The sequence below is a fragment of the Mustelus asterias genome, chromosome 8 (genome assembly GCF_964213995.1).
Source record: "Mustelus asterias chromosome 8, sMusAst1.hap1.1, whole genome shotgun sequence".
Lineage (NCBI taxonomy): Eukaryota > Metazoa > Chordata > Chondrichthyes > Carcharhiniformes > Triakidae > Mustelus > Mustelus asterias.
The window spans coordinates 41,106,041-41,133,464 of record NC_135808.1 but is presented as its reverse complement, the minus strand read 5'-3'; the positions used below and the strand labels follow the sequence as shown (position 1 = coordinate 41,133,464).

General features: G+C 49.4%; 1 protein-coding gene across 2 annotated transcripts in view; it reads right to left on the bottom strand.

Annotated features, from left to right (window-relative positions):
- Positions 1 to 1,565: 1,565 nt before the first annotated feature.
- Positions 1,566 to 27,424, bottom strand: part of tap1 (transporter 1, ATP-binding cassette, sub-family B (MDR/TAP)) — a 46,233-nt gene continuing 20,374 nt past the window's right edge. For both annotated transcript variants that reach the window (XM_078217889.1, XM_078217890.1), the window contains 11 exons: positions 25,343 to 25,876; positions 23,766 to 23,880; positions 22,368 to 22,498; positions 19,262 to 19,467; positions 17,144 to 17,341; positions 15,381 to 15,509; positions 13,854 to 14,042; positions 11,912 to 12,085; positions 9,669 to 9,828; positions 8,958 to 9,094; positions 1,566 to 2,155 (listed from right to left, as the gene is read on the bottom strand). In XM_078217889.1, coding sequence (XP_078074015.1) covers positions 1,898 to 2,155; positions 8,958 to 9,094; positions 9,669 to 9,828; positions 11,912 to 12,085; positions 13,854 to 14,042; positions 15,381 to 15,509; positions 17,144 to 17,341; positions 19,262 to 19,467; positions 22,368 to 22,498; positions 23,766 to 23,880; positions 25,343 to 25,847 — 2,202 coding nt within the window. In that variant the 5' untranslated portion in view covers positions 25,848 to 25,876 and the 3' untranslated portion in view covers positions 1,566 to 1,897. The remainder of the gene's footprint in view (positions 2,156 to 8,957; positions 9,095 to 9,668; positions 9,829 to 11,911; positions 12,086 to 13,853; positions 14,043 to 15,380; positions 15,510 to 17,143; positions 17,342 to 19,261; positions 19,468 to 22,367; positions 22,499 to 23,765; positions 23,881 to 25,342; positions 25,877 to 27,424) is intronic.

The following is a 27,424-nucleotide window of genomic DNA, read 5'->3' as shown; positions in this document are numbered from 1 at the left end:
GATCTGGATCTTGGTGTTCAGGTTTACTGATACAAAACTTGGAAGAATTGTAAACCATGAAGAGAACGGTGTAAAACTTCAAAAGAACATGGACAAATTGATGGGTGGGCAGATAGTTGGCAGATGAAGTTCAATGCGGTGCATGGGTCATTGAGAGTGACAGGATAAGTGGAGAGAGCAGTTAATAAAGCATGTAGTATTCTGGGCTTTTTAAGAGAGACACAGAGTACAAGAACAAGGAACAAAGATATGTCGAGGGACAGGTAGTATTGAGGAAGCAGGGGGGCTACAGAAGGGCCTGGACAGGTTAGGAGAGTGGGCAAAGAAGTGACAGGTAGAATACAATGTGGAAAGGTGTGAGGTTATGCACATTGGAAGGAGGAATGGAGGCATAGATTATTTTCTAAATAGGGAAATGCTTAGGAAATCAGAAACACAAAGGGACTTGGGAGTCCTTGTTCAAGATTCTCTTAAGGTTAACGTGCAGGTTCAGTGGGAAGTTAGGAAGGCAAATACAATGTTAGCATTCATGTCGAGAGAGCTAAAATATAAGAGCTGGGATGTACTTCTGAGTCTGTATAAGGCTCTGGTCAGACCCCATTTCGAGTATTGTGAGCAGTTTTGGGCCCCGTATCTAAGGAAGGATGTATTGGCCTTGGAAAGGGTCCAGAGACGGTTCACAAGAATGATCCTGGAATGAATAGCTTGTCGTATGAGGAACAGTTGGGGACTCTGGGTCTGTACTTGTTGGAATTTAGAAGGATGAGGGATTGAAACTTACAGGATACTCTGAGGCTTGGATAGATTGGACGTGGAGAGGATGTTTCCACTGGTAGGAAAAACTAGAACCAGAGGGCACAACCTCAGGCTGAAGGGACCTTTAAAACAAAGATGAGGAGGAATTTCTTCAGCCAGAGAGTGGTGAATCTGAGGAACTCTTTGCCACAGAAGGTTGTGGAGGCCAGGACATTGAGTGTCTTTAAGACAGATAGATAGGTTCTTGATCAATAAGGGGATCAGGGTTATAAAGAAAAGGCAGGAGAATGGGAATGAGAAAAATATCAGCCATGATTGAATGGCGGTGCAGACTCGATGGGCCGAGTGGTTATGCTGAATTTATACAAGACATTGGTTAGACCTCAGCTGGAGTATTGTGTACAGCCCTGAGTGCCACACTATAGGAAGGATGTGAACGCATCGGGGAGTGCAGAAGAAGTTTACAAAAATGGATCCAATGATGAGAAACTTCAGTTATGAGGATAGATTGGAGAGGTGGGACTGTTCTCCTTGAAGAGAAAGAAGCTGAGGGGAGATTTAATCGAGATATTCAAAATCATGAGGGGGATGGACAGAGTGGATAGGGAGAAACTGTTCCCCCTCGTGAAAGGATCAAGAATGAGAGGGCACAGATTTAAAGTAATTTGCAGAAGAAACAAATGTGATGTGAGAAAAAGCAAGAAGAAAGTGGACCAGAGAGAGGATTTGGTATTCGACAGGACTTTTCAGTGGGGGAATGTTTATTTTAGTGCAGGTTTTCCCTCTATGGATTAGGTCTAATTATACAATAGTTTTAGCAAATAATCTTTATTGAACAGTATCTACATCAATAACATCAGAAACATCAAATGTTCAAAGGCAAATCATTGAACAAACTGTTTACAATGAAGAGGAACACCTGTTCCTTTACTCAATACATAAATTCACAGAGTGGCAGTGAGTACAAATCTCAGACTGGTGTCTGTCTGCATCAGGCTTCCATCTGTGTCTGGCCTTTGTCTGAATCAAAGTTCCATCTGTGTCTGGGCTGTGTCTGTATCTGGCCGTGTCTGACCTCTGTCTGCGTCTCTCTGCTTTGCCCCCACCCCCCTGCCCCAGCCTCACACAGTCAGCCCATTATTCAATTGGAAACACTCCTGCAATTCTCCATTCCATCCATTTCTTCCTGTGTCACCCCCTTCCCAAAGCCCTGGAAGTGTTTGCGGAGCAGCCTCTGGTAACAGCCACCACTATCTCGCAGCTCCTGGTGAGTGCCCTGCTCCACCACAATTCCATCCTCCAGCACCACGATGCGGTCAGCTCTCTCGATCGTACTGAGGCGGTGTGCAATCACCAGCACCGCACGGTCCCGATCTCCATTGTATACAGACCGCAGAACCTACAGGAGAAAGAAACAAAGTGACACGGGGGTGAGAGGAAGGGGGAAGGACAGGTGAAGAGAGGTGAGAGAGAGAGAGGGGGAGGGAGAGTGGGGGGATGGGGAGAGGGGGAGGGAGAGAGAGGGCAGAGGGGGAATGTTAGAGTGAGTATCAAGAGGGTGTGTGTAAGAGAGAGAGAGAGAGTGTCAGAGAGAAGTGTGAGAGAGAGAGTGTGAGAGTGTCTGAGAGTGTGAGAGTGAGAGTGAGTGTGTGAGAGTGTGAGAGAGTCAGAGAGAGTGTGTATGAGAATGGGCGCGAGAGAGAGTCAGAAAGTATGTGAGAGAGAAAGAGTCAGAGAGTGTGTGTGAGAGAGAGTGAGAGAGACTGAGAGAGAGTGTGTGAGAAAGAGAGTCAGAGTGTGTGTGAGAGAGTCAGAGAGTGAGTGTGAGAAAGAGAGACTGTGAGTCAGAGAATGAGTGAGTATGAGAGAGACAGAGAGTAAGTGTGTGTGAGAGTGTGAGAGAGTCAGAGAGTGAGTGTGTGAGTGTGAAAGAGCGTGACAGAGTCAGAGAGTGAGAGTGTGAGAGAGTCAGAGAGTATCTGAGCGAGTGCGAGAGAGACAGTGTGTGTGAGTCAGAGAGTGAATGTGTGAGAGAGAGTGTGAGAGTGAGAGTTAGAGAGTGAATGTGAGTGAGTGTGTGCGAGAGAGAGTTTAAGAGAGTCAGAAGGTGAGTGTGAGAGAAACAGAGAGTGAGTGTGTGTGAGAGAATGTAAGAGAGACAGCGAATGAGTTCCTTTCCACTCTTTCATGAGCCTGACCATGACGATGTGGTCAGTCTATTATCGGAGTTAATTGACTTGTTGATGCGCGATATAACTCACGAGGCTAGAGATGCTCGAGGAAGTAAAGGCTTTTATTGACTACTACAATAGAGCTGCCATATATAATACACGATCCCAGACTAAAGGGTCCCAGACAGAGCAGTGACCTTTATACCTCTCCCAGGAGGCGGAGCCCGACTGGGATGTACCATAAGAACTATATTACAGGTAGACCCTAACCCCAACAGTAACATGTAGAACAGCCCAACCCTAATCCCAACAGTAACATATATACAGACTCATAGTACTGGCCAGACCCTGGCTCAGCACTACCTGGTGGGAACCAACGATGGTTCACCACACTTGTTTAACAAGCTCAGTTGGCCCTTACTTATTTATTGCAGTATGGTAGGCTGCCAGCCAGTCTCGGTGCCCGCCCACCTACTCTGTTATGGGGATGAGTAGCACGGGAGCAGGCAGCAAGGTGGTGGCAGGGTGGGCCTATACTTGCCTCATCCCAACACCACACACGCCCCCTCCCTGATAAACTAGCTAGATCGGGCATTTAAAATGCAGGCCCATGAGTGAGACAGAGAGAGAGAGAGAGAGATACAGAGAAAGGGCTGAAAGTGAGAGAGGGTGTCGTGAAAAATAACAGAGAGAGAGAAACAGAGAGAGAAAGAGAGCAACAGAGAGAGAGAGAGAGAGCAACAGAGAGAGAGGAAGAGAGCAACCGAGAGAGAGGTAGCAACAGAGAGAGCAACAGAGCGAGAGAAAGGAATACAGAGAAATATATTTTAAGACCATGAGGTATAGGGATAAAATTTGGCCATTTGGCCCATCGAGTCTGCTCCGCCATTCTATCATGGCTGATATGTTTCTCAACACCACGCTCCCACCTTTTCCCTGTAACATAGAACATAGAACAGTACAGCACAGAACAGGCCCTTCGGCCCACGATGTTGTGCCGAGCTTTGTCTGAAACCCAGATCAAGCTATTTCCTCCCTATCATCCCGAAGTGCTCCATGTGCCTATCCAATAGCTTCTTAAATGTTCCTAAAGTTTCTGACTCCACTATCCCTGCAGGCAGTCCATTCCACACCCCAACCACTCTCTGAGTAATAAACCTACCTCGGACATCCTTCCTATATCTCCCACCATGAACCCTATAGTTATGCCCCCTTGTAACAGCTGCATTCACCCGAGGAAATAGTCTTTGAACGTTCACTCTATCTAACCCCCTCATCATCTTATAAACCTCTGTCAAGTCTCCTCTCAACCTCCTCCGCTCCAAAGAGAAAAGCCCAAGTTCCCTCAACCTTTCCTCATAAGACCTACCGTCCAAACCAGGCAGCATCCTGGTAAATCTCCTTTGCACTCTTTCCAGTGTCTCCACATCCTTCTTATAGTGAGGTGACCAGAACTGCACGCAATATTCCAAATGTGGTCTCACCAAGGTCCTATACAGTTGCAGCATAACCCCACGGCTCTTTAACTCAAACCCCCTGTTAATGAACGCCAACACACTATAGGCCTTCTTCACGGCTCTATCCACTTGAGTGGCAACCTTCAGAGATCTGTGGATATGAACCCCAAGATCTCTCTGTTCCTCCACATTCTTCAGAACCCTACCTTTGACCCTGTAATCCACATTTAAATTTGTCCTATGACAAAATTTAACCTTTGATCTCTCTACCAATCAAGAACCTCTCTATCTCTGTCTTAAATACACTCAATGACCTGGCCTCCACAGCCTCCTGTGGCAATGAATTCCACAGATTCATTGGGGCAAGTATAGACTTAGCATTAAAAACATAGAAAATAGGAGCAGGAGAAGGCCTCAAGCCTGCTCCACCATTCATTTTGATCGTGGCTGATCATCCAACTCCATAGCTTGATCCCAGCTTCCTCCCATATCCTTTGATCCCCTTTGCTTCAAGAGCTTTATCTAACTGCTTCTTGAAAACATTCAATGTTTTGGCCTCAACTGCTTTCTGTGGTAACGAATTTCACAGGCTGATTACTGTCTGGGTGAAGGAATTTCTCCTCATCTCAGTCCTAAATGGTTTGCCCTGTATCCTTAGACTGTGACCCCTGGTTCTGGACTCCACCACCATTGGGAACAACATTCCTCCATCTACTCTATCTAGTCCTGTTAGAATTTTACAGATTTCTATGAGATCCCCCCTCATTCTTCTAAACTCCAGTGAATATGATCCTCACTGTCTCAATCTCTCCTCGGATGTCAGTCTGGTAAACCTTCTCTGCACTCCCTCTAGAGCAAGAACATCCTTCCTCAGATTGGGAGACCCAAACTGCACACTATATTCCAGCAGTGGGATTTTACCATTTGCTCCAGCGATAAGTGTGACGAACTGGGAAAATATTATGCGATGCTAAAAATTTGATTTGCGCCTGGCACAAAACAGGTTTTCTACCTTCCTGGCCCCTTCTGAATGGCGTGAACCACTTCACACCCAGAAAGGGCACAAAGTTTATTGGCATGAGATTGTATGGATTTCAATATCATTTGGGAGTTCAGCACACACGCTTCCCCCCTCTTGGATATTTCCCACCTCTCCGGCGAGCCGTCCCATTGGCACGAATCACTACTGCTCTGCACTTACGCAGACATGGCGAGCTGGTGATGTTGGTGGGGTTGGCTCAGAGGCCATCAAAGATCCTGGGTGGTCGGGGGCAAAGCCCAACATTGCCCATTGGACAATGCCCATTGGACAGTGGCCACCACACACCATGGCAGCAGACATCAGCCACCACTGGTGTGCCGGGAGTGGGGGTATTATGCAGAGGGGCTATGCAGGGTTGGATCGTGATAGGTTGGGCATGTCAGGGGGGTGCTGGAGGATGCATGTCAGGGGTCAGCCAGGGAACCCATCAGGAGGATCCTGATGCCCCAATGCGGGCAACCCATATCAGGGTGGGGGAGAACATGCCTCTGATGAAGAGGGGTCCGTTGTCTGTGGGGGATTGGAGAGGGTCTTCCAGTGCACTGTGAGATCAGGGTGCCCTCATTACATGGTGGCCGAGCACTCTGACGCTGGTTTTACCAGTGTGTTTAGGCTCCACCCCTCCCTTCCCACCCCCCAAGGCGTCAAACTCCCAACTCACCAAACAAGTGACTGCGTGTCAAAAGATTGTGGTGTGGAGCGCGCCTGAGAGACCGACGCTGTTCACACTCTGGCCACGATTCTCCCATTGCGGCCTGCCACTTTTCTGGCGGGTCCAGCTGGGGAGACGTGCATTTGCGGCCTTGAGTGGGGATTTGCACAGGCGCGGGAACGCATGCACATCTCCCAGAGCCGGTGAACAGTCACCGGCCAGACCACGCTGGAAACCAACGGGAAGGCAGGTAAGTAATTTAAATCTGTTTTTAATCTATTTTAAATATGTAGATTTGTTAATCATCCCACCCCGTCAGGAGTACTTCATTCCAGCTGCGTTCAAACTAGCTCCCCACATTCGGAGAGCGAGCGGGAGACCCATCCGGAATGAAGGGGGGGGCAATCGGGGTTCCCCAGGGGGTCGGGTGGCCAGGGGGTGGTGGGCCTCGGGCATGAGCATCCTGGCAGTGCCAGCCTGTGCCCCTGGCACTGCCCAAGGGGCAAAGTGCCCATGCCCAGGGGCCACCGTGGCACTGCCCACCGGGCCTTTTGCAGTGCCAAGGGGCGGGGCCTATTGTGGGTGGGGCCAGGTGCGATCGGTGGGGGTGGGGGGTCCCACTGCCGCTCTGCATTGGGATCGGTCGGGGCTGGAGGGAGGGCAGCGATTGGGGCAGGCTGGGGGGGGTGGGTGGTCTGCTGGGGGGAGGGTTTGCCACTGTTGGGGGGATGGGGCCTGGGCATCGGGGCGCTCCGGGGCGGGGGTCAGGGCTGGTTTGAGAATTGCTGTGGGGGCCGCGATCAGGTTGTGGGGGGTGGCTGGAGGGGCAGCGCTGTGATTGAGTTGGCCAGCAAACGGGGAGCCTGACAGATCAGGGCCACTGCGCATGCGCAGAGCTCGAGAAATATCAAACTCCGGTGCAAATAGACCCCAACCCCCCTGGGTTTTTAATGAGATTCCTGACTGGGTCCTCTTCAGTGCACAGAGTGCAGAGATTCAGGTGAGAAGCTGAGCTGACAGAACAGTTGGGATTTAGAACAGTTTTCCTGCCAATTCAACACTTTTGGGAGAATCACCCCCTATGTTTCTTGCAGTTATGGCGAGAAACTGTTTGAGAAAATCCCACCCCAGATGTGGTCTCACCAAGTCTCTGTACAGGATGTCCCTGGACGCGAATCCTTTCGCTATGAACACCAACATACCATTTGCCTTTTTGTACTGCCTGCTGCACCTGCATGCTTACCTTCAGCGACTGGTGTATGAGGACACCCAGGTCTCATTGCACATTCCCCTCTCTTAATTTATAGCCACCCAGATAATAATCTGTCTTCCCATTTTTGCAACTGAAATAGATAACCTCACATTTATCCACATTGTGCTGCATCTGCCATTCATATGCCCACACACACTCAGCCTGTCCAAATCACACTGAAGGATCTTTGCATCCTGCTCACAGCTCACCCTCCCATCTGCATCATCTGCAAATTTGGAGATATTATATTTAGTTCCCTCATCTAAATTATTAATATAAATATAGTGAATAGCTGGGGTCCCAGCACTGATCCCAGGTGCTTTAATTCTACTCGCTAATCTCTTATGTGGGACTTTGTTGAAAGCCTTCTGAGCATCCAAATAAATCCAATCCACAGGCACCCCTCATCAACTCTACTAGTTACATCCTTGAAGAATTCCAGTAGATTTGTCAGGCATGATTTCCCTTTCATAAATCCATGCTGACTCTGTCCAATCTTGCCACTGTTTTCCAAGTATTTTGCTGTAAAATGTTTGATCATGGATTCTCGAATTTTTTCCTATTACCAATGTCAGACTGACTGGTCTATAATTCCGTTTTCTCTCTACCTCCCTTTTTAAATAGTGGGATTACATTAGCTACCCTACAATCTGTAGAAATTGTTCCAGAGTCTGTAGAATCTTGGAAGATGACCACCAATGCAGCCACTATTTCTCAAACCACTTCCTTAAGTACTCTGGGATGTAAATTATCATGCCCTGGAGATTTATCAGCCTTCAATCTCATCAGTTTCCCCAACCCCATTTCTCTTCTAATACTGATCTCCATCAGTTCCTCCCTCTCACTAAACCCTGAGAGAGAGAGAGACACCAGAAAGAGACAGAAAGTGAGAGATGGGATTGAGAAGAGGCAGAAAGAGAGGGAAAGCAAAGTGGGGAAAGTGATGTGGGGGTCACTACTTTTATTCCATCACCCTCTGTCCCATTACTGGATACTCCAGTGCTCACTGTGAGCTCATTCTCCTTGTCCCCATTATCAGGAACACTGGATACTCCAGTACTCACTGTGAGCTCATTCTCCTTGTCCCCATTATCAGGAACACTCCAGTACTCACTGTGAGCTCATTCTCCCTCTCCCCATTATCAGGAACACTGGATACTCCAGTAATCACTGTGAGCGCATTCTCCTTGTCCCCATTATCAGGAACACTGGACACTCCAGTACTCACTGTGAGCTCATTCTCCCTGTCCCCATTATCAGGAACACTGGATACTCCTGTACTCACTGTGAGCTCATTCTCCCTCTCCCCATTACCAGGAACACTGGATACTCCTGTACTCACTGTGAGCTCATTCTCCCTGTCCCCATTATCAGGAACACTGGATACTCCAGTACTCACTGTGAGCTCATTCTCCTTGTCCCCATTATCAGGAACACTGGATACTCCAGTACTCACTGTGAGCTCATTCTCCCTGTCCCCATTATCAGGAACACTGGATACTCCTGTACTCACTGTGAGCTCATTCTCCCTGTCCCCATTATCAGGAACACTGGATACTCCAGTACTCACTGTGAGCTCATTCTCCCTGTCCCCATTATCAGGAACACTGGATACTCCAGTACTCACTGTGTGTTCGCTATCTCCATCCAGGCAGCTAGTAGCATCATCCAGGATTAGTACCCGAGGGTCACGGATCAGAGCTCGGGCGATTGCCACTCGCTGTTTCTGTCCACCGGAGAGCTGGCCACCCTTTTCACCGGCATCTGTGCATTCAGAAAGAAAGGAGGAGGAAGGGGAGAGACGGGTTAGAGTGCAAGAGAATGAGAGGAACCTTTGTACAAACCGAATGTCAGCGATAGCACTGAACCTGAACACCATAGCCCAGAAACTGAGGGCGACAGACCGAGGGGGATGTTCACAATCAGGGATAAGATTCATCACCTCACTCACTCTGTGTTTAATCATTCTCTAAATAACAACAGAAACTGGAACCTGTAAAACCTGACAGGAGAGTGGTTAAAATGTGGGATAAATGTTGCCATTCAAGATCTGCAAATTTGCTTTGGTAACACAAGCTGCGATATTTTTCAGCCAATTTCAGTCTATTATGGTCAATGATAATGCCTTATACTTTATGGATTTGGATCAAAGATTCATTTGGGATTTTGATTATGAGCTTGTATCTTTTTCCTGGGAATTGGGTTTCATGCTGCTGCTCCTGAGTTGCTGTACAAACTTTTATTTAAGCTGTGACCCAGTCTAACTTTAGAGAGCAGTCTGTACTTAGTTTTCCATCTCTCATCATTCTGTTTAATCCCCCACCCATTCACCACTCACCAGTTTTGTATTCATCTTTCAGTTTGCTGATGAACCGGTCCGCGTCTGCTCGCTCTGCCGCACGTTTGACTGAGTTGATGGGCTTCCCGCCAAGTCCGTAGGCGATGTTCGCCTCAACTGAACGAGCAAAGAGTACTGGCTCTTGACTCACCAGGGCCACCTGAGGAAGAATGAAGAGAGAGCAGCTCAGAAAAAGGCATCAGGGCCCAAGAGTGATTTTGTAAGGACAGCATTATCTGGCATTGAAAAGAGTCGACTCAAGTTCCACATGAAAGACTTTTGCCCCGGGACCGACTACGGAGACCAGGAGGGCAGAGGTCAGAGGGTAGGATATGCTTGTGGTGCGTGCATTGTCTGGGCCAGAGCAGCGGAAAGCATTGTTTGGTATCCTGCACAAGGTGGATCCTTGTCCTCACATAATAAAAGAAAAATACTGCGGATGCTGGAATCTGAAACAAAAACAGAGAATGCTGGAAAAACTCAGTAGGTCTGGAAGCATCTGCAAGGAGAGAGAAAACAGAGTTAACGTTTTGAGCCTATATGAACCTTCTGCAGAATAAAAGAGAGGGAAAATGAGTTGAATTAGATACCTTATAAGAGGGGATGGTACAGCTGCAAGAATGATTGATGGGAGCTGGGAAAGAATGCAACTCATGGGCCCGATTTTAATATCAAGTTGGTAACCTTGACAAAGTCAGGCATGAGGCGAGTGGCGTGATCCACCCCCACTTCCGCGCCGGTTCCCCCTTTACCAAGACCCGAAAATGGCCGTGATTGGGACCGTGCCTGAAACAGATGCGACGGCTATTTAAATGCATTTGCATGCATTCAAATTGACTTAATGGGCTGCATGCCCAACCTTACCGCACTTTGCCCTTTACCACCGCGTTTGCCCATCCAGATTCGGCGTGAAATAGACATGCTGTACAAAAGTCTGATTCGGGCGCTCCAGCTAGTGAGGAGGTAGGTGCCGAGCGTCCAACAGCCCTCAGCTTGAGATTGGTCAGTGGGAGGGAGGGTCCGCTGCCACTCTGTGATCAGTGAGGGAGAAGGGGGGAGGGGCTGTGACCAGTCTGGCTGGTGGAGGGGATGGGCGGGATAAGGGGGTCAGTAATGTTGTGGGGCAATGTCTGTGGGGGCCAGGGGGAGGCATTATCCAGCCCGGGAGCGATGGAGTAGGGGAGCCTCATTCTCTCTTTATTTTTCCTGCGCTTGCGCAGTTGGAGGCTCCGATCGGAGCTGCAGGGTTTCGGGCACGATGAGCCCCGCCCACAGGCTTGTGCAGCGCGATTCGGAATCACTGATATTTTTTCAGGCAGATTCTGTATGGGGGCACCGCAGAACAGGTCTAAAAGTCGGATCTGAAACATTCCCAGATTCAAGTCCACCCAGCACCTAGAATCAACATGGTAAAATAGGGCCCAATATGCAGCAAACTTACGAACAAGTGACAGATCGCCCATTGGGGAGGGTCTTTGCCCAGGAACAAACAGTGTTTGGGTTATAAAAAAATGTAAAGATGGAGAAGGTTCACAGTCTGAAGTTGTTGAACTCGGTGTTGAGTCCTGAGGGCTGTAACATGCCTGATCGGAGGATGAGATATTGTTCCTCCAGCTTATGCCAGGCTTCACTGGAACATTGCAGCAGGACATCGTCCTGAGTGGGTTACGAGTTGCCTGAACAGATGGTGCAGTGAGCAGAACGTCTAGGATACAGCAGGAGAGCGGTCAGTCTCAGGAGAGCAGTGAATTGAAATGTTGAGGCAGATTACATTCTGTCCGCATGCGTGTATTACACCCCGTTCCCGTGTGTGTGTATTACACCCCGTCCCCGTGTGTGTGTATTACACCCCGTCCCCGTGTGTGTGTATTACACCCCGTCCCCGTGTGTGTGTATTACACCCCGTCCCCGTGTGTGTGTATTACACCCCGTCCCCGTGTGTGTGTATTACACCCCGTCCCCGTGTGTGTGTATTACACCCCGTCCCCGTGTGTGTGTATTATACCCCGTCCCCGGATGCATTACTCTCTGTCTCCCTGTATGCATCACACAGTTTCACTGTGTCTGTATCACACCCTATCCCCATGTGTGTACCACACCCCGTCCCGGTGTATATTGCACTCTGTCCCCATGTATATTACACTCTGTCCCCGTGTATATTACACTCTGTCCCCGTGTATATTACACTCTGTCCCCGTGTATATTACACTCTGTCCCTGTGTATATTACACTCTGTTCCTCACCTTGTTGTGATAATATTTGTGTTCGTATTCCTCGATGGGTTTGCCGTCGAGCAGAATCTCTCCGGACTGGGGTTGATAAAACCTCTCCAGCAGAGCTACACAGGTGGTCTTCCCCCCACCAGAGGGGCCCACCAGGGCTGTGATCTCACCACACTTCAGCTCAAAGGACACGTTCTGAAAAGAAGAAGCCTCAGCTCGGTTAGGATTGATGACAGTCTCCCTCGTCACTCCTGTCAATGTAACATGGGAACAGGAGGAGGCCATTCCGCCCACCAAGTCTGTTTTACTGTTCCATGGGTGACGGCTGATCTTTAACTTCACTGAAGCTCCTCTGTCCCATAACCATTCACACCCTCACTGAAGAAAAATTCATCCAATCCGGTTTTGAATGTTTCATTTGACTTCCATTGTGTATGGTTTTTCTGGGGGTCCTGGGCGGGGGGGGGAAGCGGAGGTGGGGGGGGAATGGTGTGTGTGTGTGTGCGTGTGTGTGTGTGCATGTGTGTGTGTGCATGTGTGTGTGTGTGTGCATGTGTGTGTGTGTGTGTGTGCATGTGTGTGTGTGTGTGTGTGCGCGCGTGTGTGAGTGTGTGCACATGTTTGTGGGCGTGCGTGCGTGGGTGGATGGTGTGGGCAGAGACTACAACATATCCTGTACCCTTTGTGTGCAGATGTTCTTCCTGACACCACCTTTGAACAATTGAACTCTAAGGGCCGGATTTTACAACCTCGCTCATCCCCAAACTGTAACATCCTGCCCGAGGTCAACTGACCTTCCTGTTATTCGCCCCTTGTCTGCTCCTATTCCCGTGATGGACAGGATGGTAAAATTCTGGCCTAAATATAATATTCTGCCTCCTTGTTCCAGCCTCTTCCCACCCTGCCTCCCCCTTCCATCCCCACACACAGCAGAGGAAATATTTTATCTTTATTGACTTTATCAATTCTTCAAATCTCTACTTAGCTTCCATATTCATACCCAATCTGTACAACCTGTCCTCATAATTTAATCCTTTTATCCCAGGAACATTCTGGTGAATCTACGCTGCCCCATCTGCAAGGTTAATATATCCTTCCTGAGGTGCAGTGCCCAGAACTGAACACATTTCTCCAGATAGGGTCTAAACAGAGTTTGTACAGCTGGAACATAACTTCCAACCCTCAGTATTCCAGCTCTCGGGATGAAGGGTAATATTCCAGTCAGACTTTGAATTATTTATTCTCTCTATATCCCTTTCTATTTCTGTCTCTATCTATCAATCTCTCTCACACACTCTCTCCCTCTGTAACTCTCTCTACCTATCTGTGTGTCTCTCTATCTGCCTATCAGTCACTCTGCATCTCTTTATCTCCCTCCCCCCAATTCTCTCTAAAACTATCTCTCTTCCTTTTTATCTTTCTCTCCCCATCTCTCTCTTTCTCTCTCTCCCTCTCCATCTATCTGTCTATCTATCCGCCTATCAATCTAACTCTCTATCAATCTTTTCCTCTCTAACTCTCTCTATTGCCCTGTCTCTCCCTCTATCAATCTCTCAGACTCGCCATCTTTCTACCTCGCTCTGCCTTCCAGTCTTTCTCTATCTACCTGTCTCTCAGTCTCTCTATCTCTCTCTATCTCCATCTCCCTGTCCCTCTCTCTATTACCCTCTATCTCTCTGTCTCTCTCTATCTCCCTTTCCCTCTCTCTTTGCCCGCGCTTGCCCTGAAACTGGAAAATCCCACCCGAGGTCAATGGACTTTTCCATGGTCCACCCCTTGCCCTCTATGATTCCCATGGCGGATGGAATGGGAAAATTCTTCCCTTTATCTCTCTATCTCCTGTCTCTCTTTCGCTCACTTTATCCGTCTTGTCAGTGAACCTCAGGCTGGTGCACTCTCTCACATTTCCAAAGCAATCTGCTATGATCTCACAAAGTGATGGGACACCAAAGAGTCACCGTACCTTTAATACCTGGGTGTCTGCTCGCTTGGGGTAGGCAAAGGTCACATTCTTGAACTCTATGTGACCTCTCAGCCTGTCTGGGGCCAGGGTGCCCATGGTGGAAAGCGCTGGCTGACGATCCATGTACTCAAAGACCTTCTCCGAGGCACCGACAGCTTTCTTCACGTTGGGGTAGACATTCATCAGGACCTGGCGCCGGTCACACACAGACAGAAACAATGTTAGGACAGCTCACAGAACTGCAGATACCATCACATCAAAAACCTCGCAGCAACATCCCTTCAATGAAAACAGGCAGTCTGGAGACAGATGAAACAGAGGGAATTCCTCACAGCCTTTTGAAAACAGGCTATCCCGCACCCTCTAACCTTCCCTATCCTGCAAGATCAGTCAGTGTGCTGTCCGTGTGTACACAGTGTGACCAGTCAGTGTGCTCTCCATGTACACAGTGTGACCAGTCAGTGTGCTCTCCATGTACATAGTGTGGCCAGTCAGTGTGCTGTCCGTGTGTACAGTGTGACCAGTCAGTGTGCTGTCCGTGTGTACAGTGTGACCAGTCAGTGTGCTGTCCGTGTGTACAGTGTGACCAGTCAGTGTGCTGTCCGTGTGTACAGTGTGACCAGTCAGTGTGCTGTCCGTGTACACAGTGTGACCAGTCAGTGTGCTGTCCGTGTACAGTGTGACCAGTCAGTGTGCTGTCCGTGTACACAGTGTGACCAGTCAGTGTGCTGTCCATGTGCAGTGTGACCAGTCAGTGTGCTGTCCGTGTACACAGTGTGACCAGTCAGTGTGCTGTCCGTGTGCACAGTGTGACCAGTCAGTGTGCTGTCCGTGTACAGTGTGACCAGTCAGTGTGCTGTCCGTGTACAGTGTGACCAGTCAGTGTGCTGTCCGTGTACAGTGTGACCAGTCAGTGTGCTGTCCGTGTACAGTGACCAGTCAGTGTGCTGTCCGTGTACAGTGTGACCAGTCAGTGTGCTGTCCGTGTACAGTGTGACCAGTCAGTGTGCTGTCCGTGTACAGTGTGACCAGTCAGTGTGCTGTCCGTGTACAGTGTGACCAGTCAGTGTGCTGTCTGTGTACAGTGTGACCAGTCAGTGTGCTGTCAGTGTACAGTGTGACCAGTCAGTGTGCTGTCCGTGTACAGTGTGACCAGTCAGTGTGCTGTCCGTGTACAGTGTGACCAGTCAGTGTGCTGTCTGTGTACAGTGTGACCAGTCAGTGTGCTGTCCGTGTACAGTGTGACCAGTCAGTGTGCTGTCCGTGTACACAGTGTGACCAGTCAGTGTGCTGTCCGTGTACAGTGTGACCAGTCAGTGTGCTGTCCGTGTACAGTGTGACCAGTCAGTGTGCTGTCCGTGTACAGTGTGACCAGTCAGTGTGCTGTCCGTGTACAGTGTGACCAGTCAGTGTGCTGTCCAGATGTTGAGAGTCTGGGTATCAGACAGTGAGTTCAGGTGAACAGGATTCTGTATTTCAGCAGTCGATAGGGTGAGTATTCCCTCGGCCCGTACTCTAGTACCTCACCTCAATGGCCGTGGTAAACTGCAGCTCGTAGAATATGAGGGAGACGAGATTGCCACTGGTTACATTTCCTGCTTCCACCAGACAGCCTCCACAGTAAAGGAGACTGACCTTCAGCACCAGGTCCGACAACTGAGACAAAGAAACATGGAGACAGAGTGAAACATAGAATCCCTACTGTGCTGAAGCAGGCCATTTGGCCCATTGACTCTCTGACAGAGCATCCCTCTGGGCCCACTTATTTAGCCCATAAATCCACCTAACCTACACATCTTTGGACTATGAGAGGAAACCGGAGCACCCGGAGAAAACCACTGGACCACCATTCCGCCAGTGAGGGAGAGATCGACCTGCCCCAAATCCCTCACTGCCCAGCACCGATTCACCCAAATAAACTATCCTCACCACACACCCAGCCAGCAGAACATTCGGCAAACCCTCACCCACACTGACGCTCCCTCACCCACACCCTCACCCACACTGACGCTCCCTCACCCACACCCTCACCCACACTGACGCTCCCTCACCCACACCCTCACCCACACTGACGCTCCCTCACCCACACCCTCACCCATACTGACGGTCCCTCACCCACACCAACGCTCCCTCATCCCCACCCACACTCACACCGATGCTCCCTCACCCACACTGACGCTCCCTCACTCACACCCTCACCCATACTGACGCTCCCTCACCCACACCCTCACCCACACTAACGCTCCCTCACCCCCACCCTCACCCACATTGACGCTCCCTCACCCACACCAACGCTCCCTCATCCCCACCCACACTCACACCGATGCTCCCTCACCCACACCAACGCTCCCTCATCCCCACCCTCACACACCCATGCTCCCTCACCCACACTGACGCTCCCTCATCCCCACCCTCACACACCCATGCTCCCTCACCCACACTGACGCTCCCTCATCCCCACCCTCACTCACACCGATGCTCCCTCACCCCCACCCTCACTCCCACCCTCACTCCCTCACCCCCATCCTCACTCCCTTAATCACACTCACTCTCTCAATCTTTCAATCATAGAACCATAAAACCATAGAAAATTACAGCTCAGAAACAGGCCTTTTGGCCCTTCTTGTCTGTGCCGAACCATTTTATGCCTAGTCCCACTGACCTGCACTTGGACCATATCCCTCCACACCCCTCTCATCCATGAACCCGTCCAAGTTTTTCTGAAATGTTAAAAGTGACCCCGCATTTACCACTTTATCCGGCAGCTCATTCCACACTCCCACCACTCTCTGCGTGAAGAAGCCCCCCCTAATATTCCCTTTAAACTTTTCTCCTTTCACCCTTAACCCATGCCCTCTGGTTTTTTTCTCCCCTAGCCTCAGCGGAAAAAGCCTGCTTGCATTCACTCTATCTATACCCATCAAAATCTTATACACCTCTATCAAATCTCTCTATCAAATCGTACCCTCAATTCTTAAAACACACACTCCCTCCATCACATTGACACTCCCTCAATCACTCCCTCACTCAGTCATTCCTCAGTCACACCCTTAGTCACACTCTCTCTCCCTTGATCACTTCCTTGATTACACTCTTCCTTCCTCGGTCATGCCGACACGCCGCATGGTCTCCCAATCATTCACCTCAAACACTCCAAGATTCAGTGATCCTCGCTTGTTATCAAAGGCCTGTATCATCCTCGATATTGAACCCTTTTCCTCCCAGCCTCGTAGTGAGCTCTGCAGCCCACCCACACGCCCTGGATACCTGGAACGGGGGGTGTCACCTACACTGTTCGTCCACATGAAGCCAGCGTAGGCTGCAGCCTCTTTCTTGTTGAGTCGATAGGTATCCTCCAGACGGTCACCATAGCGACGAGACTCGCCATCCTCATTCGCAAAGCTCCGCACTGTCTTCATTGAGGAGAATGTTTCCACGGCGACATCGTTCGCTTTTGCGAGAGATTCCTGGACCTCCGCAGAGAGTTTCTGTCATAGAAAATACAGAGCTGGGTTAGAGACCCCTCACACAGGGTCAGAGACCGCCACACAGGGTCAGAGACCCCCACACAGGGTCAGAGACCCCTACACAGGGTCAGAGACCCCCCACACAGAGTCAGAGACCCCCCACACAGAGTCAGAGACCCCCACACAGGGTCAGAGACCCCACACTGGGACAGAGACCCCCACACCGGGGCAGAGACCCCCACACAGGGTCAGAGACCCCTACACAGGGTCAGAGAACCCCACACAGGATCAGAGACCCCCACACAGGGTCAGAGACCCCCACACAGGGTCAGAGACCCCCACAAAGTGTCAGAGACTCCCACACAGGATCAGAGACCCCCACACAGGATCAGAGACCCCCCACACAGGGTCAGAGACCCCACACTGGGACAGAGACCCCCACACCGGGGCGGAGACCCCCACACAGGGTCAGAGACTCCCACACAGTGTCAGAGACCCCCAGACAGGGTCAGAGACCTCCACACAGGATCAGAGACCCCTACATAGGGTCAGAGACCACCACACAGGGTCAGAGACCCTCACACTGGGACAGAGACACCCACATCAGGACAGAGACCCCCACACAGGGTCAGAGACCCCCACACAGGGTCAGAGACCCCCACACAGGGACAGAGACCCTCACACTGGGACAGAGACTCCCACATCAGGACAGAGACACCCACATCAGGACAGAGACCCCCACACCAGGACAGAGACACCCACACAGGGTCAGAGAACCCCACAGGTTCAGAGACCCCTACACTGGAACAGAGACCCCAGACAGGGTCAGAGACCCCACACAAAGGGACAGAGACCCCCACACAGGGACAGAGACCCCCACAGCAGGACAGAGATCTCCACACCAGGACAGAGACCCACACAAAGGGACAGAGACCCCCACACAGGGACAGAGACCCCCACAGCAGGACAGAGATCCCCACACCAGGACAGAGACCCACACAAAGGGACAGAGACCCCCACACAGGGACAGAGACCCCCACAGCAGGACAGAGATCTCCACACCAGGACAGAGACCCCCACAAAGGGACAGAGACCCCCACACAGGGACAGAGACCCCCACAGCAGGACAGAGATCTCCACACCAGGACAGTGACCCCCGACACCGAGACAGAGACCCCCACAAAGGTTCAGAGATCCCTACATAGGATCAGAGACCCCCACACCAGGACAGAGACCCCCAAAAAGGGTCAGAGACCCCCACACCAGGACAGAGACCCCTCACAAAGCGTCAGAGACCCCCACAATGGTCAGAGACCCCTACACCTGGACGCAGACCCCCCCCACACAGTCAGAAACCCCCACACAGGGTCAGAGACCCCCCCCACACAGAGTCAGAGCCCACCCCCACACAGGGTCACAGCGAGGTCAGAGACCCCCACACAGGGTCAGAGACCCCCCCCTCCACACAGAGTCAGAGACCACCGCCACACAGGGTCACAGCGAGGTCAGAGACCCCCACACATGGCCTGATAGCCCCACAACAGTATAGTGGTATTGGAGCTGGACTAGCATCCAGAGATCCAAGGTACTGCTCTCGGAACCCAGGTTCGAATCCCACCCCGGCAGCTGGTGAAATTTAAATCTGGAATTAAAAATCTAATCATGACCATGAAACCATTGTCAATTGTTGTAAAAATCCAACTGGTTCACTAACGTCCTTCAAGGAAGGAAATCTGCTGTCCTTGCCTGGTCTGGCCTACATGTGACTCCAGAGCTACAGCAATGTGCTTGACTCTTAAATGTCCAAGAAGGCCATTGAGTTCAAGGGCAACTCGGGATGGGTAACAAATGCTGGCTGAACCAATGACACCCACATCGCATAAAAGAGAAAGTAAAAAAAAGTGAATGGGAGACAGTGTAGAGTAAGTTAACTGAATGTACCTGATAGTACTTTCCAGTGTACTTGGGGATGATACTGATGACAAATATGCCAATGAGTGTCAACAAGGTGAGTTTGAAGCTCAGCTTGACCATGAAGCCAAGGAGACAGATTGCCCTCATCAGATACCACATCAGCAGACTTAACTTCTCCGTTAGCGACTCACTCATCGTGTTCGTATCCGTGGTGATACGTGATGTGATGTCACCTAGGCAACACATGAAGAAATATCATCAAAACCACTTTGCTTCTGCCTATCGTATTCAGAGAACCTATTTGTAGACCATTTCTACCTGCAATAACTCAGGAAGCCCAACTGGAAAGGGACAGTATTTATTGTTAAACACAAAATGAAGCCACTCCTCCATGGCGTGCATGTATAAGTCCTGTCCGGGACACAGTTCTGTGACCTTTCCTGATGTCTGCCTTATAAAGGGCTCAGGTGATGAGCTCCACCAGGTAGACAACTGACTGTCACTAAGGGAACTTGTCATCAATCATCGGGGAGATCAATTAGAGATTCCCCATGAAACCCATGGACGGTTTCACACTGCCATTCCTAAAGTAAGAATTAATTATCATCTACACACACTAAAAATTGTGTAATAATCCCAGAAATGAAGATAACCAATTGTCCTTTTGAAATTATCAATAATCTGCACGGATGATTTGTACTGAGAGTTACTTTTTTTATTGCTACCTTTCTGTACTTTAATTCTAATCAAAAAAAAATTCAAATCAAGTCCAATCATGGTCCCCACATGAGGGACAAACAAGATCCAAGCTGACAAGACAAGGATACTGCATCCCATCTTGGGCTTGATCAAGCAAGTTCCAAGCTGACAGGATGAGGCATTGTACCCTGTCCCAGGCTTGATCTAATGCTTCATCTTAGCCAAAATCTTAGAATTTTAGAATCCCCACAGCACAGAAAGAGGCCATTCGGCCCATCGAGTCTGCACTGACTACAATCCCACCCAGGCCCTATCCCCATATCCTTACATATTTACCCACTAATCCCTCTAACCTACGCATCCCAGGACACTAAGGGCAATTTTTTTTTAGCATGGCCAATCAACCTAACCCGCACATCTTTGGACTGTGGGAGGAAACCGGAGCACCTGGAGGAAACCCACGCAGACACGAGGAGAATGTGCAAACTCCACACAGACAGTGACCCGAGCCGGGAATCGAACCCGGGACCCTGGAGCTGTGAAGCAGCAGTGCTAACCACTGTGCTACCGTGCCGCCCTAGATGGCTTTGAAAAATTGCTTCAAGTAAAGCCTTGGTTTAACCTCATTGGCTACCCTGATCCCTTATTCTACCCTAGCTTGGGCAAACTACGATTGCAGATGTCAGTACACCCCAAGTGCACTGGGCTAGCCTCATCCCCTGCCTGATCATTGTTTCACCCTGGCAGGTTCCTGGGGCTCATATTTACTCTATCATCATTATCTATCTCCTTCTTTCGTTCTCTCTGATGATTGCCTTCTCCTCCCTGCTCTCTCCTGCTCTCATCACTGTGTGACAGTTTCCATTTCTTCAAAACATTGCACTTTTTGAGGCAGACCATAATGGGAGTTGAAACAGAACCTTCAGATTTCGAGGAAAACCTCAGCAGTAACAAGAAAGGGAATCTCAGGTTTCTGGGGAAACGGACACTATTTGAAACCAGATAAAAAGACACCATTCAAGCCCAGGTCCCAGTAGCACAGTTCAGGAGGGCTGAAGAATACTGGATCCAGGACCTGGGGATAGGTAAATGCAGGGTTGCTGCATCCATTCCTGTTGCTTGAAGATAACTTGGGTGGATTCATAGCATCCAGGTTTTGCCAACGTCTGCCATTTTGGTGAAAACTGTGTCTGCAGAACTTGGGTTGCTTTGGAGGTAGAAGAGAATAGAATAGAAACCCTACAGTGCAGAAGGAGGCCATTCAGCCCATCGAGTCTGCACCGACCACAATCCCACCCAGGCCCTATCCCCACATATTTACCCGCTAAGCCACACATCTCAGGACTCTAAGGGCCAATTTTTAACCTGGCCAATCAACCTAACCTGCACATCTTTGGACTGTGGGAGGAAACCGGAGCACCCGGAGGAAACCCACGCAGACACGAGGAGAATGTGCAAACTCCACACAGACAGTGACCCGAGCCGGGAATTGAACCCGGGACCCTGGAGCTGTGAAGCAGCAGTGCTAACCACTGTGCTACCTGCCACCCCTGAGTCACCGTGCCGTGCTGAGGATCTGGGGAGAAATCCTGGAATTCCACTCGAGGAATTTCAAAGCTTTGAACGGCTTTGTCGCTGAAATGAGTGCCATATATTTTGAGTGAACTGTCCTGCAATCTGTCCTTTTGTGTCTGCTATTTAATGTGTAATTGATAGTTTATATTCATCTCAATTTGCCTTAATTCAGGTTGATTTTGGATAGATTGTGAAAAGAAAAGTTGTAAAAAAATGAAATCTCCCTCTCTGGAGATTGTCTCACTCTCTCTATCTCTCTCCTTCCCTTTCTCCCTCTGATCACTGTCTCTCTGTATCTCTCACCTCTCTCTAACCATCTCTCAAAGGTCACTGTCTTTCACACTCTCTGTATATCTCTCCTCTCTCTATACATCTCTCTCTGGTCACTATCTCTCTATATCTCTCTCCCTCTATCCATCTCTCTCTGGTCACTATCTGTCTTCCTCTCTCTATCCGTCTCTCAAAGGTCGCTGTCTCTCACACTCTCTCTCTCTCTCTGTATATTTCTCCTCTCACTATCCATCTCTCTCTGGTCACTCTCTCTGTATTTCTCTCCTTTCTGTGTCCATCTCATTCTACTGACTGCATCTCTCTTTCTCTCTCTGTATCGCTCTGTCTCATCACCCGTTCTTTGTCTCTCTCTCTCTCTTTATCCTTCTCTCCCCATCTCTCTTTCTGGTGACTCAATACCTCCTCATCTCTCCCTCTCTGGTCATGTCTGTCCATCTCATCATTCTCACTGTTTGCCTATCTGTTTCTCCCTCCTGCTCTGCCCCCTTTCTGTTTACGGCTGTCTCTAACAGTGTCTCTATATCTGTCTGACTCACACTCTGCCTGTCTCTATGTCTGCGACACTTACCTGTATGCACAGTGTCAAAGAAGGCAATCTCCTGCCGCACCACAGATCGAAACACGGAGCTCTGGATACGAGTGTGAATCCCGGTCATTGTAATATTATAGACACAGTCACACATAAACTCCGTCAAAGCACTGTGTGACACACAGGAACAGGAATCATTGGGTTAATACATACTGCAGAGGGTACAAATATGAATCACTGAAGATACAATCACTGTTCTGTGTGAGAAATAGGAATCACTGGAGATGCACACACTGCAATCTGTGTGAGAAACAGCAAACACTGGAGATACAATCACTGCTGTGTGTGTGAGAAAGAGGAATCACTGGAGATACAATCGCTGCACTGTGTGTAAGAAACAGGAATCACTGGAGATACAATCACTGCACTGTGTGTGAGAAACAGGAATCACTGGAGATACAATCACTGCACTGTGTGAGAAACAGGAATCACTGGAGATACAATCACTGCACAGTGCGAGAAATAGGAATCACTGGAGATACAATCACTGCACTGTGTGTGAGAAACAGGAATCACTGGAGATACAATCACTGCACTGTGTGTGAGAAACAGGAATCACTGGAGATACAATCGCTGCACTGCGTATGAGAAACAGGAATCACTGGAGATACAATCACTGCACTGTGTGTGAGAAACAGGAATCACTGGAGATACAATCACTGCACTGTGTGTGAGAAACAGGAATCACTGAAGATACAATCACTGCACTGTGTGAGAAACAGGAATCACTGGAGATGCACACACTCCAATCTGTGTGAGAAACAGCAAACACTGGAGATAAAATCACTGCTGTGTGTGTGAGAAAGAGGAATCACTGGAGATACAATCGCTGCACTGTGTGTGAGAAACAGGAATCACTGGAGATACAATCACTGCACTGTGTGTGAGAAACAGGAATCACTGGAGATACAATCACTGCACTGTGTGAGAAACAGGAATCACTGGAGATGCACACACTGCAATCTGTGTGAGAAACAGCAAACACTGGAGATACAATCACTGCTGTGTGTGTGAGAAAGAGGAATCACTGGAGATACAATCACTGCTGTGTGTGTGAGAAAGAGGAATCATTGGAGATACAATCACTGCACTGTGTGAGAGAAACTGGAATCACTGGTGATACAATCACCGCACTGTGTGTGAGAAACAGGAATCACTGGAGATACAATCACTACACTGTGTGTGAAAACAGGAGCCACTGGGGAAACTGGAAGGTGTTTGAAAAATGGATGGGCTTGTTAATGCGCAGAATGTTTGTGAGTGTGATCAAACATGATTCAGGTCAGAATATCTCTCTCTATCCCAGTATCCCACTGCAGTGAGCCGACACTTGCTGCAATGTTAACTCTCCCATGTTGCGAATAATGCTTTGTGTACCTGCCACAGGTGATGAGGGACATAGCGATGATGGAGTTGGTGAATGCCGATGGATCCTCTTTATTCATCACCCAGTCTGTCATCCGCCCAGTGTAATAGGGTATCGCCATCTCCCCTGGAAACGTGTGAAGCAAGACTTACATCAATCATCAGCAATCACTGAGGCATATCCTAGATCACCCCTCTCTCCCCGCACCCTCCATCCCGTTACCAATGTGAGAATACAACCTACACCATCATTGTATTTTTTATTCTTTCATGGGATGTGGGTGTCACTGGCAAATTGGCATTTATTGCCCATCCTTAGGTACCTAGAAGATGGTGGTGAGCTGCCTTCTTGAACTGCTGCAGTCCATGTGGTGTAGGTATACCCACAGTGCTGTTAGGGAGGGAGTTCTAGGATTTTGACCGAATGACAGTGAAGGAACGGTGATATATTTCCAAGTCAGGATGGTGAGTGACTTGGAGGGGAATCTCCAGGTGGTGATGATCCCAGGTATCTGCTGACCTTTTCTGTCTAGATGGTAGTGGGTTTGGAAAATGCTGCTTAAAAAAACTTGGTGAGTTCTTACAGTGCATCTTATAGATGCTACACACAGTTGCCACTGTTCATCGTAATTGGAGGGATTGAATGTCTATGGAAGGGATGCCAATCAGGCGGGGCTGCTTTGATCTGGATGGTGGCGAGCTTCTTGATTGTTGGAACTGCACCCATCCAGGCAAATGGAGAGAATTCCATTACACTCTTGACTTGTGCCTTGTAGATAGTGGACAGGCTCTGGGGAGTCAGGAGGTGAGTTAGTCGCTGCAGGATTCCGAGCCTCTGAGCTGCTCTGGTAGCCACAGTATTTATATGGCTAGTCCAATTCAGTTTCTGGGCAATGGTTAACCCCCCCTCCGCCCCCCCACCCCAGAATGTTGGCAGTGGGACATTCAGTAATGATAATGCCATTGAATGTCAAGGGGTGATGGTTAGCTTCTCTCTCGCTGAAGGTGGTCATTGCCTGGCACTTGTGTGGCACCAATGTTACTTTGCCACTTGTCAGTCCAAGAGTTGGAGACCAGAAAGGAGTGGGTTGGAATGGCCTGGAGGTAACCATGGCCTCGGTGAAGGTTTCAGGAGTGGATGAGTGAAGACTGATTATGATACAAAGGGAGAAATAGGGGGTCTTAATGATGGCATGGAAATGTAGCTCAAAGCCCACCTTGAGGTCACGTATAACAATGAGGGTATGAACAGTCAAGTTCAACTTTGGAGTAGTGCCTGGGAGAGGGATAAAGTCAGTGTCCGTGACATCTTTGCTGGGATGCTAACCTGCCATCTGTTCTCCTGGCTCCCTCGCACAACCTTGTCATCCTTTGATCCTCGGCCCCAACATATCCTTTGGTCATCTCCCAACTCCCACCCACCCCGCCTTTCCCCCACCGCCCCTTCACTTTACCTCCTGACCCAGCACCTTGTTTCCTCCTAACCACCCCCCCCCGCCATCCATCTCATACCCCGCACCTTCGCCTAACCATCCCCAAACCCCCAATCATCACTGCCTGATGCCTAGTTAGTGATGCCAGGACCTTACCCAGAGATGACAGGACCAGGAAGACAGCCATCAGGAGGAACCGGCCGATGTCTGGCTTCATGTAGGACAGCAGCCTGCCCAGGGTGCCTCCTGATCCTGCCTCGTCTGCTGACGTCCCTTCTGGGAGGAAGTGCCGACACAGGAGGAAGACCAGGCCTGTGGTGGCATAGTTGAGGGCCAGCGTGCTCCAGTTGTGCGGCCCATACAGGAGTTCGTCTGAGGGGAGCTGAGCAGCAATGGTCAGGCTGACGTACACTGGAGTGAGCAGGCAGGATATAGCCAGCATCCAGTATAGGTCCCTCCAGCACAGCCAGGCCGGGAGTCCAGACGCACACTGCGGCAAGGCTTGGAGTGAGGCACATAGCAGGCCCAAGCGTAGGAGTGATATGAGCCAGAGAGCAAGCACAGGTTCACACAGGCACCAGCAGTGTAAACCCAGGCTCAGGATCCAGGTCGCAGTCACATCCAGCAGGGGTATATAGATCAGAGGACTGGATTCTGTCATCTTCGGTCTCGGAGTTCAAACCTGAGAACCTGAAATACAAAACAAAACCCAGGTTAAATACTGATACTGAAAGTGTAACTGACATGAAATACTGTCACAGAGGGTTTAACCTGGGTTAAATACTGTCTTTGGGGATTTAACCCCGGTTAAATGCTGTCACTGAAGATTTAACTTGAGTTAAATACTATCACTGTGGATTTAACTTGGGTTAAATACTGCACTCCTGGTTTCATTTGAGTTATGTCTCCCAATTTGGGGTTTCACACAAATGAACATGCTGCAAATCTGACAATCATTGAAAGTGATGTGGAGATGCCGACGTTGGACTGGGGTAAGCACAGTAAGAAGTCTCACAACACCAGGTTAAAGTCCAACAGGTTTATTTGGCAGCACAAGCTTTCGGAGCCTCAAGCTCTTTCTTCAGGTGAGTGAGGACTTGAGTTCACAAACAGGGCATATAAAGACACAAACTCCAACTTGTTGAACCTTTACTTGTGTTTGTCCTTTGTCCATCTTGCAAATAAGGGCACCAGGGTAAAACCTTGGAGTAAGCAAACTGGTTGAAAGTATCTGAGAATTAACAGGTACAACATTGGCACCCCAGGCGGTCCTTCGATAAGAAGTGATACGTTGCTCCGAAGTCGAACCTTCAACCCGGTATTCTCCAACTCTCCAACTGAGCCTGAATTAAGAGGGCAGCTGCCCCACGTGACGGCCAGTCTTAAGTGAGTGAAGGACTAATACAGATTCGACCAGTAAATTGGGCCATAAACCCAGTGTCTGTAACACAAGGTGGACAAACTGTGTAGTTAGAACTAGAACAGTCTTGGGAATTTGGGTAAAATCTACGTGAGGGAATTTAGTGAAAACCGGACCCCTACCCCGACCCCTTACCTATACACAAGTGACGAATCCTAAAAGGAAATAATTATGGCCAGTCATGCTGAATGGGAGGAAGTTCTCCATTCATATTTGAACCATAAGTGGCCCAAATGGGTACAGTGGGGTGACACCCCGAAACTGGATCTGGGATCCGAGGGAGAGAATTGTTGGAATCATGCCCATAAGGAAATGGGTAAAAGGGCTCCCAAGCTTAGGAAGGCGATTGCGATTGCTAGTTGTCTCGAACAGCTCCTTGGTAGAGAAGCGGAGATTATCCGGGTTAAACGGGACAGAGAGGCCCAGGTAACCCAACTAAAGCAGGACTTAATGAGTGCTACCGCGTGCATACAACAATTGGAAGCGGAGGTAGACACACGAGAGGAAAGGAACCAAATCAATATGATACACATGAGCCAATTCCAGGCTCCCTGTGATAAAGCCTGCCAAAAGGCACAGCGCACTGTCAGTGAGAGAGAGGCTGCGCTGCAACAGGTAGAGGAAGTTAAATGGAAATGCAGCAACCAGCAGGTTGCAGTAAAAGTTTTGCACCAAACAGGAAAAGCAAATACAGCCCGCGCAACAGACCACTCCAAATGCCTGCGTGAGATTGAAGATTTAAAATCGCAACTAGCCATAAAAAGGGGTGTAATGTGTGCATTCACCACTGAGTAAGAAGTCTCACAACACCAGGTTAA